The 18,902-nt window shown below is 41.6% G+C and overlaps 1 protein-coding gene across 3 annotated transcripts in view; it reads right to left on the bottom strand.

Annotated features, from left to right (window-relative positions):
* Positions 1-371: 371 nt before the first annotated feature.
* Positions 372-18,902, bottom strand: part of SLCO5A1 (solute carrier organic anion transporter family member 5A1) — a 215,610-nt gene continuing 197,079 nt past the window's right edge. For all 3 annotated transcript variants that reach the window (XM_055546211.1, XM_055546213.1, XM_055546210.1), the window contains 4 exons: positions 15,470-15,629; positions 13,040-13,281; positions 10,730-10,794; positions 372-8,494 (listed from right to left, as the gene is read on the bottom strand). In XM_055546211.1, the coding sequence (XP_055402186.1) occupies positions 8,037-8,494; positions 10,730-10,794; positions 13,040-13,281; positions 15,470-15,629 (925 nt within the window). In that variant the 3' untranslated portion in view covers positions 372-8,036. The remainder of the gene's footprint in view (positions 8,495-10,729; positions 10,795-13,039; positions 13,282-15,469; positions 15,630-18,902) is intronic.

Genomic DNA, 18,902 nt, shown 5'->3' on the forward strand with positions numbered 1-18,902 from the left:
ATCCATGTATCTTGGGCCACTGTGACCTTTTAGTTTAGGTGTGCAAGGGGGTGGTAAATAGAAATCAATTGTCCTGCTTTCCACCTATTGAGTGCTCCGGAGCTGGATTCTAAATATAGCCACTTTGCATCTCAGTCTATGAGTCATGCTGTTATTTCCAAGGCTCATTTAGCTCCTTCTGCCTCTCACCCAAAAGTTTGAGATGCCAGTACACTTAGAAAATGCTGTTGCCCTTCAGATAAGCCCTCAAAATCTAGTGCTTTTTCCCCATGGGGGTTGGAGTCTGACCACAAATTCTTCCTCTAGGCTCAGGCCAGCTCCTGGCCGCCCTGAGCAATGATCAGCTTGTTATTCAGTAGAGACTAGGGAAACGGGGCTTTTAACTGCTTTGGTGATCAAGTTTTGATATTCATTCCTTTGGAAAGCATTCTTTTTTATGCTTGAGACTTTCCTTTGGTTTATCAATTATTAGACTCATGAGTTGCTTCCCAGGTGGCTCAGTGGTAAAGAGTTCACCTGCAAAGACGTTAGGTTTGACCGCTGGGTCGAAAATCCCCTGGAGAAGTAAATGGCCACCCTCTCCAGTATTCTTGCCTAGAAAACACCATGGACAGAGGAGCCTGCCAGGCTACAGTCCTTGGGGTGGCAACACAGTCGGATACAACTTAGCAACTAAGAAATAACAGACTCATGAGTTGCACTCCTTTGGAAATACCCTTAGACCTATCATGGTCACTTGGTGGCAAAGAGTAACATCCGTCAAATGCCTGCTATCTGCTCCCCAATACTTTCAGGATCCAGCAGTTAAGCAGGGACACACCACTAGTTCAGATGAATACAGTGTGTCACGTCCAGTCTGAGACACAGAAAATCCCCTTTGCCTTTCTCTATGCTTCTTCCTTGCCTCTACAACCAAAACCATCTCTGAAAGTTCCAAATTGTGCAACTTCAAGATGAGGGAGCCTCTGTCAGACTGGGTCCCTGAAGGACTCTAGAACAGACCCACACAGATGTGTCTTATTAATGAGAAATGAATTTTGTGCTATGAAGCCACTGAGATTTGGGGATTGGCATGTTATTTAAGTATAACATAGTCTATCCTGACTAACACCAACCATATTCAAGGCATACAGTTCTGTAACCCCAAATTTTGTTTGAATTTAAATAGATAAAAGATGAAATGCTTAGAATTATTCTCTTTAGTGACTCAGAAAATATGCTACCACAAGTTCCTAAAAACTATAGTCCTAATTTGGCTTCAAGGAAAAGTTACCAGTTAGGTAAGGAGTTCATTTGTGCCATTTTCCAGAGAAAGTGGAGGCCCATTTAATCTCATCTAATCCCTGTGTCTTTTTTTTTTTTTGGCTGCATCAGGTCTTCGTTGTGGCACACAGGATCTAGTTCCCCAACCAGGGATCGAACTAGGGCCCCTGCATTGGGAGCATGGAATCCCAGCCACTAGACCACCGGGGAAGGCCCCTGGTGGGCCTTTACAATGGGAGAAAACATTGACATCATTACTTCATCTCTTCAAACCCCCAAAATCTTAAGGGACAAACAAATTTCAATCCAACACACATTTTATTCTTTTTTTTTTAACTTTTTTTTTTCTGAATTTGCAATAATCAAGTATTCAAGATGTTGTAAACCAATGTTTCTTAGTACAATGACAAGAGATTTCATTAAACACAGGAAATTATACATCTTTTACATTACCCTAAGAGGTCTCCAAATAAATATTCATTTTAAAAATCACAAAATCAAATTTCTTTATGCAACAACTCAAAACAGCCTTTCATCACAAGCACACCCCTATACACAAAAACACACACACTGAACACACACACCACTAGGGCCCTAACACCAGTTTATTGGACACAGTATCACTTTTCCTTTAACTAAAGAATCGATGGCTGACCTGCCTATCTCATGCTTCCAAATTAATATTTGGGGTAGAGGTATGTATTTTAAGAAAAATGCCCACTATAAAGTCTTACCATTATCCTTATCTTTCATTTCAACATACAGACTTTAAACTTCTTTTGTTCACCCCTTTGGTTTAATATGTCCCTGCAATTACTTCAGTTTTCAATAATACCTTCTCCTTCGATTGCAATATGTAATAGTAGAATACCAGAAAAAGACAACACCTTCAAAATCTCAATATTATAAAAACACCTTACATGTGTGTAAGGTTTTTGGGGAGAAGAAATAAGAAAAGATTATCTGAAATATTTTCCCCTCTCTCTGAAATTATTTTTAGCATCTGATTATTCTTGCTAAAATAAATATCAAAAGCACTGAGTTTTCCATAAAAAAAGTAATCCTCCTTACACTCTTCTTTTTTGCAGCGTTAAGTTCATGAATTAACTGTGGTAATGAGAGTAATGAACGCTTACTTTCTGAGAAGCTCTCCAGATTTCTAAAAGCAAAGCACATGCAGCCCGTTCAGTGAAATACTGTCAAGTCAGTGGTGCATTTTTGTAGTGAGCATGCATCATCAAATACTTCTAGCACCGAGGCATTTATTTTTTAATGTTTCAAAAGCAAATACCCAGGCAGGGTTTACATCATAGCTGGCTTCCCAGCTGGTGCTAATGGTAAAGAACTCGCCTGCCAATGCAGGAGACGTAAGAGACGTGGGTTCGATCCCCGGGCTGGGAACAACCCCTGGAGGAGGGCATGGCAACCCACTCCAGTATTCTTGCCTGGAGAATCCCATGAACAGAGGAGCCTGGCAGGCTACAGTCCATAAGGTTGTACAGAGTCAGTCACGACTGAAGCGACTTAGCACGAATGACCCTTCCTAGGGCTGAGTAAAAATGAAGTGCTTAAAATAACCTCTTCAAACATACACAGATCTCATTCCAATGTGGCAAGAAGTCTGGGATAGATACAGCCAGCAGCATACTAGAAGGTAAGGAAAGCAGAGAAGATAGAAAAGATAAAGTGCATGAGGCCAGAAATGTCGCCTTGCCAGCCATGGCACTCCCTTCCAAACTATGAAAGAGGAAATGCAGTTATATGTGTGTAAAGGATCTCTACCCATCTGTATAACAGGAATAGCAAGCCTGCATCCTAAACAATCCTGGGGTTATGCAGTATTTTGATATCTACCTGCTACTTAGTCCTCTTGCCTGGAAAATCCCATGGACAGAGGAGCCTGGTGGGCTGCAGTCCATGGGGTCGAGAAGAGTCGGACACGACTGAGCGACTTCACTCACTTTGCTACTTAGAATATTCAGTATGCACCTATATAAGGCTTCCCAGGTGGCGCCAGTGGTTAAAAAAAAAAAAAAAAAAAACCCACCTGCCAATGCAGGAGACCTAAGAGATACACGTTCAATCCCTGGGTCAGGAAGAGCCCCTGGAGGAGGGCATGGCAACCCACTCCAGTATTCTTGCCTGGAAAATCCCATGGACAGAGGAGCCTGGCGGGCTACAGTCCAGGGGGTGACAAAGAGTTGGACACAACTGAAGTGACTTAGCACACACACACACACACACACACCTATATATCAGTAGCTATGATCACATTTCTGTGTCATTTAGGATGCTTTAAGTACACACAAAATCATACTGTATTTGGCTACCACCCTAGGTTCCTACTCAAGCACAACTAGAGAACCTCCAAATGCTTCAGGTCCAAGCAAACTATGAAGCTTCTCTTCGGTGCACCTGTATTTGATACAAAACAGGCTCCAAGAAGAAACTTTTTGGCTCCAAGTCCACCAAAGAATGCCAGACAGAAATGCAGGCTCAGGGAGAATTGTCTTGGTGATTGGTGAAAAGGCAGGACTACCATTACCTCCTCCAGGTAAGCCCCTGCTGACATTTCTAGGGGCATGAGCTCATTTATTCCTGCAGCTACTATGGGTAACAATCAGTAACAACTGGGCTGTGGTTTGGTTCATAACATATAACATTTTGTATCTGTTCACTTAACAAGTAACACTTTGTGTATGTTCATATTAAACTTGTATTAAGAAATGTAAAAGCTAGTCATTAAAAAAAAAAAAAAGCTAGTTATTTAAAAAAACTAATAGAAATGTTAACATTCTGAAAGAGGAGGGGACAAAAAGAACATACACTTGAAATCCCCAAAACTCAGATTCAAAATTCTGAACCACCTTTCCTCATAATGGTTCATTTCAGACACTACTGAGATGCAATGTTAACACTAAAATTGGTTTTGTTCTACATTAAATAGGAACTATAAATAAATACTTGAGGTAAGTTAGGGCAAACAATTGTGAATATAAGACTTAGCTAAATAAACGTAAATTTACCTTGAAAATCAAAACATTCCATTTTGATGTTTCCTACAGATTTTTTGTCTATTTTACACAAGGAAATAATAACTTCTCTACTCTTCAGAAATAGTAACACATCAAAATATGAAATGCTTCACCTCACTATCTTATAGTCACATCTTACCTATGTTAACCAAAATTACTGTAAGTATTACGTAGTGTAAGAAGTGCACGACAAGAAATGAGCATCCAAACCCTGACTTGGCCACTATGTAAATCCTAAACAAATCACTTGACCTCTATGAGCCTCAGTGTTCATGACCTGTGTTTTAGAAGAATAATAAAAAATAACTATCTTGCAAAGTTATTAAGAGGATTAAAATGCATGCTACATATTGTGTGCCCGATAAAAACGCTCTGCCAATAGCCAACTCTCAACAACTGCTCACTCGCTTCCTCTCTGCTGCTCCTTTCTTTTCCCCACCCTAGTTCTTGACTGTTTTCAAGAATTAAATCCACCTACAAAGGATAAAGATGTCAAGCTAAAGAAGATAACCAAAATAATGTGTGCCAACTGCCCACTCTTCCGCCTGGGGTTTCTAAATTAATAGGCTAGACTCGAGGATATTATATTTGCATATTAAGGCCAAATAATACTTTACAGAATTTTTAAAAGAACAAGGTGACCTTTCAAAAAAAAAACCAAGTAATTAGAAGCCTAAGCTCACGGAGAGTGTCAATTAAACTTATATTAGGAGTGGTGACTCTAAAGTAACATGACCAATTTATTATCAAGCTTATAAGGACCTTGTATATACAATCAAATGGTGTCATTTAGCAAGCAGTCACTTTAGTTAACTACTTAATGTTCCAATGATGCCACCTGAACCCAAAGTGCTTTGGGGACAATTCTTAATTGGTACATATTCCAAAACATCAGTGTCCCATGATTTTTACTGCTTATTTTACTTTTACCAACAACATGGTAATGATATACCTGCTAGTTATAAGTACCAGATATTTGAGGAAGTACAACATTAACATTGTGGTGTACAGTTCTGGCCAATTTCTTTGAATTTGGGTTGACCTAGAAGGCAATGGCACCCCAGTCCAGTACTCTTGCCTGGAAAATCCCATGGACGGAGGAGCCTGGAAGGCTGCAGTCCATGGGGTCGCTGAGGGTCGGACACGACTGAGCGACTTCACTTTCACTTTTCACTTTCATGCATTGGAGAAGGAAAGGGCAACCCACTCCAGTGTTCTTGCCTGGAGAATCCCAGGGATGGGGGAGCCTGGTGAGCTGCCGTCTATGGGGTCGCACAGAGTCGGACACGACTGAAGTGACTTAGCAGCAGTAGCAATCAACCCAAAGGATTTCATAGATTGGCAGATGGTAACTGGGTAAAATAGCTTTTGATAAGGAAATGACACTCAGTGATGGCTGAACTGAATGAATCTCCAAGGTAAAGACAGGGAGGGATCTCTATTTATACCTGATTTCTTATACCATCATTTCTGATCATAGATTTCTAAGGGCAGTGCTCCTTTTCAAAATGTGATAACAGGAAGAGAGAAATTCTAAGAGTGTTGAAACACACAATCTTAGCTACAAAAAAAAAAAGAAGTGCCAACCTTCCCAAATTCTCTCAATGTTTCTTAATAATCAGAGGAAAATTTAGAAGATAATCACATCTCTTCCCAATCTACCTATGTTTTGCTCCAAGCCAATAAGAAACTTTCTCTTGTAAAGGATCAAAGATCTCCCACAAAGGGTGAGGGGGATCACAAAGGCCCCAGAGTAGACTCAAAGACATAAAGCAGTATTCTCTGAAGATCTTCGAAATACACCAAGTTGACCAAAGTTTGACAGACACAGTGTAATTACAGGCAATGATGCTTCTTATGACTTAGCCAAACAAGTCTGCTCTAAGGAAGTCCTTGTCACCCCGGACTGCCAACTCCACCCTGTAGACATTATTTAGTCTAACTGCCAACTCCACCCTATAGAGAACCTTTCCATAAACTGCCTGCAACCAAGAGAACCATTTGACCAACACCATTCCTAAGTTACAGAAGAAAACAATCTTGGACCAGGAATATTCACACAACTCCACCCATGCAGCCATGGATAGAGGCAAAAAAGCCAGGAATCATGGGTCAATCACATTCCTTCTACTGAAGAGTGTAAATGAGACAAGAGAATCATTTCCCAAATCAGCTTCACATAAGCCTAGGCTCCTTGGCAGAAACAGTTCTCCATCATATTGATATTTGTACATTACAGTCCCTCCTAAGTCTGAGTTGTCATAATTCTTTTTCTGGGCAGCCAAATTCCACAGGTTAACTCGCCTCAGTTTATATTGCTATCAGGAGGCACCTTCCTTCAGAACCACAGAGAAAACATTCCATGTGGATCTAAATCAAAGTGATGTGCTGAGAGGTACTGAAAAGGATGGTGGCTGTTGAACCCCAAGTGCATTTAGGAACAGAAAAATCCTCTTGCAAAATCACTTCAGGAAAGTTACAATAGAAACTAAAGGGAGGTATAAAATGGTTCTAACTCTGATAAGGTAGGATTCAGTATGACAGGCCAGTTTATTTTAAATCATTTTCAACCTTTACTTAGGATCATCACAAGCTCTGGCTCTCAGATCTCCCTCCTTTGTTCAACATGGATTTCACGCCACAGGCAGAGCTTTCCTGATTAAATGACTCCATTTTCACAACCGCCACAGCAATTCTCTGCACATAAAAAAGAAAACTACAGACCTGCTAGTGCTTCCAGGGATATAACTAAAATGATCAGGTGAGACTCAATCTTACTTCTGTGGGATTGCTTTTTTCCAACTCCTTTGAGTGTCAAGGTTACAATTCTCAACAACCCTTACATGGGCCCTTAAAAGCTAAAGAATTTCTGCAGCAATTTTCTTTGGATGAGAAAGCATCAGTTTCTTTTCTTATTATGCATCTCAAATGACAGTTTCTAGCCATATTGTTTAGCACACGAGTGTTAAAGTCCCTTATGAAAGACTCCTGTAGTTTATATTCAAGCTCTCAGGTTCATGACTCAGCAGCTTCCTTTATAGTGGGACAGACAGACTAAAAGAGAATGTGTCTTATGAACAAACTAGCTGTTCCCTTTCTCATGCTATGCTTATGGTTCTGGTGAAGCATTTAAGAAGTTCTACCTGATTTTTAATTCTGCTATGGCTTAAAAAGCTATGAACAGTACTTTAGGGAAAGTTTAGCTTCCTCTTTTCAAAAAAACTATCTGCTTTAGTCTCTGAAAGCAAAAGTAACATGCTGCACTTATATTTTCCAATCAAATTGCATAGTTGAGGCAAATTCATTTGTGCTTTGTAGCAGAACTCACAGTAGTTGTTCATATCTAAAAACCTTGATTTGTAAATGCAAAGTCACGGTCAAGCTCACCCTTGTTCGGAGAGTATGCTAATGATATGCACTGCCATTACACTTCCCAAGATTTTGTTAGCCACGCACCCAGCCTTCTACCATATCAAAGCATGAGCGTCAAATTAACATCTCAGAAACAGTAACAAATCTATCTAAACTCCTCCTTGGAGAGGAGGAAAGGCTCATTCTTGTTGAGGTATCCAGCCCTCAATCAACAGTGGCTGTGTATAGTGAGTTTTGTTGGTTTGAGGATTGTGTCTTTAGAGGTTAAAAAAAGAAAGAAAAGAAGGCACGGGTGTTTCTCAAGTCGCCATATTCAACTCAACCAACAAAACCAAAGTCGTCCATTTTCAAGCTTCAGGAGGGAGGCTACATGGCCGCAGGGCTTTCTTCCAGCCCCAGGTCTGGGGAGGAACTTATTGCTTCTGGGAATGGCCCCGGATAGGTCTGTGCCGAGTACTGGATCCCTTTTTGCAGAGCAGTCTCTTCGTGGAATTCTCCCTGGGTGCTGAAAGCGGGACAAGATCTAGTCCGGGCAGCCTTATTGGCACTGTCGGGGCGGCCCACCGTCTCGCTCACAGTGCTCAGAGGGAACTCTCTCCACCTCTGCCTCTGCAGTTCCTCCTCCTTGTATTTAATGGAGTACCAGGCCAGAAAAATAAATATAAAGCCAACAAATTTGAGGCCGGCTGCTAAACCAAAATAGACGAAACGAAATGACGTGACATTGTACTCCCAGCAAGAGCCTTGCACTCCACACTCCTGTTGCCAGAGCATGCAGGTGGTGTCAATAACTGCTCCAAAGTAAATTGGAGTCGGAATGTACGCTAGAGTGGTGGGGAAAAGAAAAAGAAAAGATGTTAGCACATCTTATAAGAGGAAACAGATTTATAAATTAACAAGATATCTGTTTACTCTAAAATCAGTTGAGAGGAGTAGTTTTTCTGTGTTCTTGTTTTTTTGTAAATATACATCACATCTTGTCATAATATTCTTTCTATAGACATGTTCACTACTACTTTAAATCTTTCACGTCACAGCTCAGTCAGAATGTGCTTTGGTTTTTTAGACATTTTATGATGTTTATTTTATAAGTATTACTTATTAGACATATTATGATATAACATGTCTAAAAAGCAAGAACACATTTTTATGTCTGCTCAATATTGGAGAAGGCAATGGCACCCCACTCCAATACTCTTGCCTGGAAAATCCCATGGACGGAGGAGCCTAGTGGGCTGCAGTCCATGGGGTCACTAAGACTTGGACACGACTGAGCGACTTCACTTTCACTTTTCACTTTCATACACTGGAGAAGGAAACGGCAACCCACTCCAGTGTTCTTGCCTGGAGAATCCCAGGGACAGGGGAGCCTGGTGGGCTGCCGTCTATGGGGTCGCACAGAGTCGGACACAACTGAAGTGACTTAGCAGCAGCAATATTAGATAACAGCATAACTTGGAAAAGAATTTTAAAAAGAATAGATGCATGTACACTCATAACTGAATTACTTTGCTGTACACCTGAAACTTAACACAACGTTGTTAATCAACTATACTCCAATATAAAATCAAAAGCTAAAAAAAAAAAAAAAGAATTTTACAAAAGATTTTATTAAGTTAAAACAAAAGCAATAATACATTTTTAGACATAAAAATTTACATTGATAAAAATGTAATTAAGGAGGGAAGTTCCCCACATGTACAATGGTTAGGACTCTGTGTTTTCACTGTCTTGGCCCTGGGTTCAGTTCCTGGCCCAGGAACTAAGATCTTGAAAGCCACATGGCATGGCACCTTCCCCTCAAAAAAGTCAGATTAATATCTGAAATTTAAAAACAAATAAGCCACTCAATTCAAGGCACTAGAAGCCTGTGATGCCCACTGACAAGTCCTCATTCTTGGTCTGGGCCATCAACCACAACAGAAGACAAAAAAGGAATACCAGAGAGGATTCCTGTTGCCAAGGGGCAGATGATTTTTAAATGTTTAAAGTGTTTCACCCTTCAAAACTGAAATAAGCAGTTTGAATTAAAAAAAATTTTTTTTTTGTCCTGTGGATGATGATACTGATTACTGAGGAAAATAACAGCTGAAGAAAATGACAGACTGCCCCTTAAGAAAGAAAACAATATTCTTGACAATAAGGAAGTCATATAAAAATATACTGAAGTCAGACACACTGCTCCCCAGTCACTCTCCCAAGATATCACAGGTGATGCAATGTTTGTAGAAGTCAGAAGGATGTTCTTTGAGTCCAAATAAACTCTGTGACTTACCACATTGACACAGCGCTAACAAGTTTCTCTGTTCAAAAGAAATCTTGCTGCTGTTTAGTCGCTGTCCTGTTTGACTCTTTTCGACCCCATGGACTGCAGCCCACCAGGCTCTTCTGTCCATGGAATTTTCCAGGCAAGAGTACTGGAGTGGGTTGCCATTTTCTCCTCCAGGGGATCTTCCCAATCCAGGGATCGAACCCGTGTTTCCTGCATTGGCAGGTGGATTCTTTAGCACTGAGCCACTAAGTAAAGCTTAGTCCCTATATATCAATTAGGACATCTTTTTTCCATTTAGAATTTTTTATTTCTGTTCCTCAGAAAGTCTGATCAGCATACTCTTTACCCAGTCCAGTACAATTACTAGAAAGAAATAAGGAACTGAAATTTTCGGACACACATACACACAAAGTAAGCACTAATTCCCATCATTTTCATGTTACAAAGTCACAAAAGGGACAGAAACACCAGGACTGTAAGCCCACAACAGTTTCTTGGTTCAGGATTTCTTACTGTACAAAACTCTGGGGAATTTAGTCCAAGTGCCTACTCAGAGTGAAAGAGAAACCGATCAAAATCAGTTTTGTTTTGTTTCATCAGCAACAGAGTTGGTCAGCTTTTGGTTCAAATCAGAAAATGAGGAAGTTGCGCCTGCCCACTAACATGTAAACTCCTAGCTAGTACGAATGGTAACAAATGATCTGACTTGACATTTTTTAAAGGACAGTGAAAATTTGGCATCTGCAAAGAGGAACTAAAAGGCAATGTGGGAAATTTGGGAACATACCAAGTGTTCTCAATAAAACAAACTGCATTCCCAGGGCAAAAGGCCTCTCTTCATCTTTTACAGACCTACAAAGAAGGGAAAGAAATATTTTAGAACAAGGGCCTCAAGAAAATGAATGTCAAGTCAAACCTGCTTAGCTGCAGGGCCAGGGACCACATAGATAATGGGCCAAAACATTGATTTCGCTAGAAGTTACTAACAATAGTTGAACAAGATGGCTTATCGCTACATCACTGAATAAAGGTCTACCCAGTGAAGACTCCAAAGAACTCTGATTAACTCCACTTTTTGTGTAAATAACAGGTGGAAGGACAAAGGTTCAGGGCTGAAACTACAGAAGCAGCTCTGAGCTTGCAAAATCAACTCTTTAAAAAAAATTTATAATCCTAACTATTGCATTCTTTTTCTGTTTGCCTGCACTTTCCAGAATGGCACACTGAAATTTACTTCTACAATTTCTCAAGGAAAAATATAGAGAAAAAAGGTTTTTTTCTAACAGTCCCAAAATGTATTGGAAATAAGTCAAAAGTTAGAAACAGAATGAATCCTTCCCCGTCACCTCACTTTTTCTTCTTTTCCTAAAACTTGAGTTTCAAGTAAATCCCACATCGCAGGATGATTGGAGTCTATTGATGATGTACTTAGCAAAGATTAAATGTCTCCTTTTCTGAAGTTTTGGGTTAGAAGACAACTGATGATCTGCCATGTTTAAACATTACTAAACAGGCACCTCTTTTCTGGTTATTTAACATCTCTTGTAGAATTAAAGTTCAAAGTATTAGATTAGTAATGATTCCCATTTTTTTCATGATGAAGTACTTTATCCTTTCTAGCCCATACACATGGGGTTCTCAGTATGCAATGTGAAATTCCCAAGGACCAGTGTACTTGTCATCTTTTCCCCTAATTTCTTTATTTGCTCACAGCAATTCCCCCAGTGTGGTACTCACTGTCGTTACTCTGTAAGTATCTGCTGACTGAGGATCTGAGGATTGGTCCCAAACCAATGGGACCAGTGGGACTCCTGGGTACCATTTGTTATCTTGCCGTCAAGGAACTCATAAGCTGAGCAACATCTAACTCAGCATCCCATAGAAGGGAAGCCAGACTATGCAGAACTGGCAGGCAAGCAGCCCAAGCTCCCTGCTAAGAAAGACATCTCAGCAGATGCATCCCACCAGAAGCCAGCATCCTGGGTTACCAAGGAGCCCAGGGAGGGCACAAAAGGGAGACTGTGGAGACTGACACCCCTCCTTCCTTCATCCCCCTGCATCCCAGTCCCCCTAAAGCTGCTGTGGCCATGCTTTCATCTCTTCACCACACTGTCCACTCCCTTCCTTGGTCTATGGCCATCTTTACCTCAAATACCAACACTCTGATTCGAATGTGTTGGTGTCAACATTTTAAATAGAGCCTCCATTAAGGTAACCTCCACATTCTCTCTCAGAAGTTAAAAAAAAAAAACACCACACACAGACACAAATGGGATGTATAATATGGCAAAGAAAGCACAGCATGAACAACTTAAAATTACATTTCCTAGTCTGCCCTTTCCTTGATTCAATGCCAAAATGTCATATGATAGTGAAATTAATGAAATAAGCATTTGGAATTGCAAGCCCAGCAACAACGGTCACTGATCCTGGAGGTATTAACTACCCACAAGGTCAGGGAGAATATTCTTAGCTGTATGTACGATTTAGTGACTTCACCAAATGACTTGTCACCTCCTCTCAGGCCAGGCTTCTTGTAGCTAACACAGTCATAGCTTTCAGCTCCTGAACTTGAACCTTTCCGAAGAGACTTCAGGACATAAAGGCATCCAAACAAAGTTTCACTGAACTATGGGGACATAATTCCTCTAAATAAAAAAAGTCCTGGAGTATGAAATGCTGCTGTTGTTTAGTTGCTAAGTCATGACCGACTCTTTTGCGACCCCATGGACTGCAGCCCACCAGGTTCCTCTGTCCATGGGATTTCTCAGGCAAGAATACCAGAGTGGGTTGCCATTTCCTTCTCCAGGGGATCTTCCCGACCCAGGGATCTAATCCATGTCTCCTGCACTGGCAGGCAGATTCTTTACCACTGAGCCATCTGGGATGCTCAATGAAATGTTACCATTTTCCTTTCCCTTCCTGACATGGGAAAACTCCCTGCTCTTAAGTTCACCAGGTAAATGTCTGAAGCACTTTCCTACACAATCTCATTTTGCTTTCATCACCACTTTACCACATCAGTCCCCAGTCTGGAATAAAAATTCTGGCAATTCTGAGTGTATAACCCAACCTAGATGTTGAACGCCGTCCTCACCTGAGTGTTACTATGATGGCTGACGGTTGGGCACATGCTGTGATGAAGGTCACTATGAACAGAAAAACTAAGAATGGGATGAGGGTGTTACAGGACCGTTTACACTTCCCGGACACAGCGTAGCCGTTCTCATTGAGGTACGTCTTGACGATAACCACTCGGAGCTGGCTGCGCTGTCCCACTGTGGGTGGCGTGATCACCTGGCGGCTCTGGACACAGGTGCATTCTGTGTAGTTTCGCATCTAAGTGATAATAAAGATCAGTTGGATGACGATCAAAAGCAAAATTCAGCATACGAACAGTCAGAGTTAAAAGGCTCTAAAATCACTCTAGCATTTAAAAATATGCAGAATAGTTCATTGAAAGTATCTTCTGGGACTTCTCTGGTGGCCTAGTGGTTAGGATTCCAGGCTTTCACTGTCGCAGCCTGGGTTCACTCCCTGATCAGGGAACTGAGGTCCCACAAGTTGTGCAGCACAGCCCAAAAAAGAAAAAGAGAAGAAAATATCTTCCTCATTTTAACAGCAAGGATTCAAAAAGTGCATCTAACAACATCAAAATCTGCTGCTCAGGGTTGTTTAAACTTTGATCAGAAGCCTTCAATACTCAATTCTGTACTATTCATGTTCCATAAGAGCTTCCCAGGTGGCAAGGTGGTAAAGAATCCACCTGCCAATGCAGGACACTGAGGTTCAATCCCTGGGTTGGGAAGGTCCCCTGGAGTAGGAAATGGCAACCCACTCTGGTATTCTTGCCTGGAAAATCCCAGGGACAGAGAAGCCTGGCGGGCTACAGTCCATGGACTTGCAAAGAGTCTGATGCAACTGCATAAGCACAGCTATGTTCCATATCCTCATTTTGGGTCATAAATCAGATGCTGCTTCAATAGATGTTCATTCTTGGGCTCTCCAAACACAGAAGCCCCTCGAAAACAGGAACTAAACCTTATTTTCATTTGTGCTCACCAGAGTGCTTAGCAAAACCCTGAAACAGTGTAGGATCAAATGTAAATATCTGTTAAATAAATGCAGAGAATTCACAATGCAACTGTAACAACTTCAGTACCAACCCTAGTGAATGTATCACTGGCTATTTCATTTGAAACCAGCTAATTCAAGGGACTCAAAAGATGTCTCAAACAAAACAGCCAATGGACCTTTCTATTATGCTGCTTTTACTGAATGGACATCAGCTGAGCTCACTGTCATTGTGACCTCTCAGCCACCCAGAGAAGCAGGAGGCACAAGTACGAAGGTGGGGAGCTGCGTGGCCACCTGTGCTCCAAGGACTGTGGGCCTCTTTGTATGAATGAGGACCACAGACCAGAGGACTCAGTGGCTAAGTCCTTCCCCAGGGGCGAGTGAGTCCTCTGGTCTGTGGCCCTCATTTGAAGAGCAGGTCTCACTGTCCCTTTCAATTCAGTCACACCCTGCAGCTCACCAGTTATATAATGAGAAGCCAGCAAGAGGAATCTCAATTCATCACCATAGTTTAAAACCCACAGATCAAATATGACATCCCCAAGACACGCAGTCCCATATCACCTGCACAGAACAAACAAAGGCACCTCAACCTTTCAATGAAAGCAGCCACCTACAGTCTGTTATTATGCAAAGAACGGAACCAGGCTCAATAAAGAACGGAGTAGAATATGAAAACCTTCTCCCACAGTATTACTGCCTATTTATAATTCACGGGAAAGTGAATTCTCAAAATAGCCTATTCTTGAACTGACAGAAATAACTTTACTCTGAACGTTTAAAAAAAAAATCTGAATTGATAGTCTATGAAAAATGGCTGCTGCCCATGTTCACAGGCTCTGAGCAGGGGAGGTGCTCTCCTGTTCTCTTCTAGCAGCACAGAGTATGGTCATCTCGACCTTCACATCCGTCATCACAAGGGCCCTGTTGGGGTAGCAGAGGAGACATCCAGCACTCGACCTTATCAAGTTTCACTGGGTTGGCACAGGAAGTCACTAGAGGGGAATGATGTGGAATCAGATCACAATATTCAAAAACTCCAATTATCCCTGGGAAATAAAATAATAGTATTTATTGCATAATTTCCTTTCCTCCGGGTTTTTGACAGAAGCACATGTGCATTCATGCTCAGTTGCTTAGTCGTGTCCAACTCTTTTCGACCCCAGGGACTATGGCCTGCCAGGCTCCTCTGTCCATGGGATTCTCCAGGCAAGAATACTGAGTGGGTTGCCATGCCCTCCTCCAGGGGATCTTCCTGACTCAAGAATCAAACCTGCACCTCCTGTGCCTCCTGCATCGAAGGAGGATTCTTTACCCACTGAGCCACCTGGAAAGCCCTTGACAGAAAATATCCTGTATCTTATTTGAAGTTTTTGGAAAAGGGAGTTTGAAGCCTTCTGTTTGCATACAAAGTCCAACAACACTACAGGAGCTTGAGAAATATACTCACCCCGGTGCTCACATTCCCACTATTAACACAGCCAGCCAGACAAGGGTTAAAGTATGTAATTCCATCCGATCCACAGACTGGCTCATATTCATGTGTTTTACAACCACAGTTAACATTGCAGCTTCCTGTCAGATTCCTATGTGGCATGGTCAGAGAAGGTCTAAGAGAGAAAAGCAGATCATGAGCCGTTAACGTTTGCAAAATAAAATTCACAGGACAGTTCTTGATGTTAAGTAAGGTGTCCGTTTTAGAGAATATGTCCCCATGAAATCAAAGCTATGGTACCAGGAAGTAGCACCCTAGATAATTATTTTTGTGACTTTAAAACAGAACAGAAAGAAAACATTTTTCAATTTTCCCATACTACAGACTTAGTATCATATTATTTATCGTGCCTCAATTCCACCGTCCATCTTGGTAATCTGAGCTCAGAAGTTCTAACCTTCATAGAACTACTCACTCACTGCAGACACTTGGCTCTATATCGTAACAAATTGAGGCCTCAATTTCTTTAACTGTAAAATGGAAGAAATATTTTTGTGCCAAATTAATAATATTGTGATGAGGACACTAATATGGAATCCATCAGTCAGGGCTGTCAACACAAGTTCCTTTGACCAAAAGCCTTTGCTCTGGAATAAAGACAAGGGACTCTAGAATATCAAAAGAAGGTGGGTTTTTTTAAGACCATCAGGAATCAGAGCACTGGTTTGATTCAGACAACCAGAGAAGAACAATTAAACTCTCCTTCCCTCAAGAATGCCCAGATGTGGGACTTCCCTCGTGGTCCACTGGTTAAGAATCCGCCTGCCAGTGCATGGGACATGGGTTTGATCCCTGGTCTGAGAAGATTCCACAAGCCGAGGGGCAACAAAGCCTGTGCAGCCACAACTACTGAGTCTATGTGCCCTCGAGCCCACGCTCCTCAACAAGAGAAGCCCATACACTGCCACTAGAGGGTAGCCCCCGCCCCCGAAACTAGAGAGCCCACACACAGCAGTGAAGACCCAGCCCTGCCAAAAGCGTTAAGAAAAGAATGAGCAGATGTGGACTCACAGGCAAACACAATAGGTTCTATTTTCTCATGAGATCATGATTTCTGATTCAAAGAAATGATGCAATGTGGAAAACACAAATAAAATCAGTTCAGGCAAGAAACAGAAAAGGGCAAAAAAGTCAAGTAAGGATATATAGGGCCAGAGGGAGAAGCGGAAGGAGATGGCTAAGGAATGGCAGAGGCCGGCAGGTGCCTAGAGGGAACCCATGGAAGGATGAAGGGGCTCTGAGTTCTCACATCCAATGACCTCCTTCCTTTGCTTTTGAAGCCACCGTTTTTAGGTGTCACTCATGAAATACTGTTCCTAAAGCCACATGAGCTGGAAATGGCAGATTTCATTCACCTGTCCAACTACTCATCATCCATTCATTCAACAGATATTTAGGAGTGTCAGTCATGTGCTAGGATTTACCTTTAATGACTATGTTCAGAAACCATTCATCCAGAAGCCTCCTGTTGTTTGTTTGAAAGCTTTTCTCCTGTAGCCTCCCTCACACCTCAATAACTGAGTCATCAAATTTGAACAAAAGGAACAAACTCATAGCAATATTTAAATTTTATCAGGAAAGCCTTCCCAAGAGGGAAAAGTAAAATAAACTCTGGTCATTCCCATCCCTCCCCTGAAGTAATTTTTATCACAAGACTCATAATTATTGGGCTTCCCAGGTGGCGCTAGTGGTAAAGAACCCGCCTGCCAGTGCAGGAGACATAAGAGACACAGGCTTGATCCCTGAGTCAAGAAGATGCCCTGGAGGAGGAAATGGCAACCCATGCCAGTATTTTTAGCTGGAGAGTCCCATGGGCAGAGGAGCCTAGTGGGCTATAGTCCATAGGGTTGCAAAGAGTCAGACAAAACTGAAGCGACTTAGCACTCGTAATTATTATGTTCACAATGCCATAATGCTTGATATTTTGAATCATACCATTTGACTGTTTGAATATACCTTTAAAAGGTGATTCTAAACCAGTAGTTCTCCACAGGGGCAATTTTGGCAGTGTCAGGAGACATTTTTGTTCATCAGAACAAAAGGGGTGCTACTGACATCTAGTGGGTAGGGGCCAGGGTTGCTTCTAAACGTCCGATAGGGGCCTTCCCTGGTGGTCCAGTGGTTAAGGCTTCACCTTCCAGTGCCGGGGTGGTGGGTTCGATCCCTGGTTGGGGAACTAAGATCCCACATGCCTTGGGGTCAAAAAAAACCAAAGCATAAAACAGAAGCAATAGTGTAACAAATTCAACAAAGACTTTAAAAATGGCCCACATCAAAGAAATCTTAAATATGTATATCAGTTCATTTCAGTTCAGTCACTCAGTCGCGTCCGACTCTTTGCGATCCCATGAACCACAGCATGCAGGCCTCCCTGTCCATCACCAACTCCTGGAGTCCGCCCAAACCCATGTCCATTGAGTCAGTGATGCCATCCAACCATCTCATCCTCCATCATCCCCTTCTCCTCTTGCCCTCTATCTAAATATATAGATATATATAAAGAGCCCCACAATACCCAGAACAGTCCTTGCCCCACAAGAAAGAATAAACTAACCCAAATCTCAGTACTGTATACAGATCGGAGAAACTCTGTTCTAGACCTATTTCCACATTTCATGGATGATGAAATGGATGTCCAAGGAGGCCAGATGATTCACTATGAGGCTGCTTCGTGCTATTTTAACTGCCATCACATAAAACATATTCTTTGTGCATTACTCTTCACTAGTTCTTCAAGAACCAAATTGCAAGCCATGATCAAATAAAAGGAATTTATATGCCTGCATGCATAGTCACTAAAAATGACAGGCTTCAAATACATACAATAGGGTTATTACTATGCCTATTTAGAAGTCACAAGGAATTTCTTATTAACAGCATGCTTTGTATTCATTTATGACAGCCACAGATTCCAAATACCTCTCCTTTGTGGGTATGTTCACTCAAGAGAAAGGAATCTAAAGAGAATGTCAATACACATGATGACAGGAAGGCAAAAGATTTCCTGAGTTCTGGAAACAAAGGCACAGTCCCAAGTCACCCTTGGGTACACTTGCTCTTCTCTTGAGACCATGATGTCTGATACAAAGAAATGATGGAGTATCAAAAGTTTTAACAAAATCAAAAGAAACAACAAATATAAAAGCAGTGGGAAAGGCCATAGCGGCACAAAGAAAGATGCTGACACAGTTAATCCTTTACACTGCACTGATTAAAAAAATTATTTTTAAGAATAATACTGTCAGGCTTTCCTGATAACTCAGAGGGTAAAGAATCTGCCTGCAATGAGGGAGACCTGGGTTTGATCCCTGGGTTAGGAAGATCCCCTAGAGAAGGGAATGGCAACCCACTCCAGTATTCTTGCCTGGAGAATTCCATGGACAGAGGA

This window comes from Bubalus kerabau, chromosome 14 (genome assembly GCF_029407905.1).
Source record: "Bubalus kerabau isolate K-KA32 ecotype Philippines breed swamp buffalo chromosome 14, PCC_UOA_SB_1v2, whole genome shotgun sequence".
Lineage (NCBI taxonomy): Eukaryota > Metazoa > Chordata > Mammalia > Artiodactyla > Bovidae > Bubalus > Bubalus kerabau.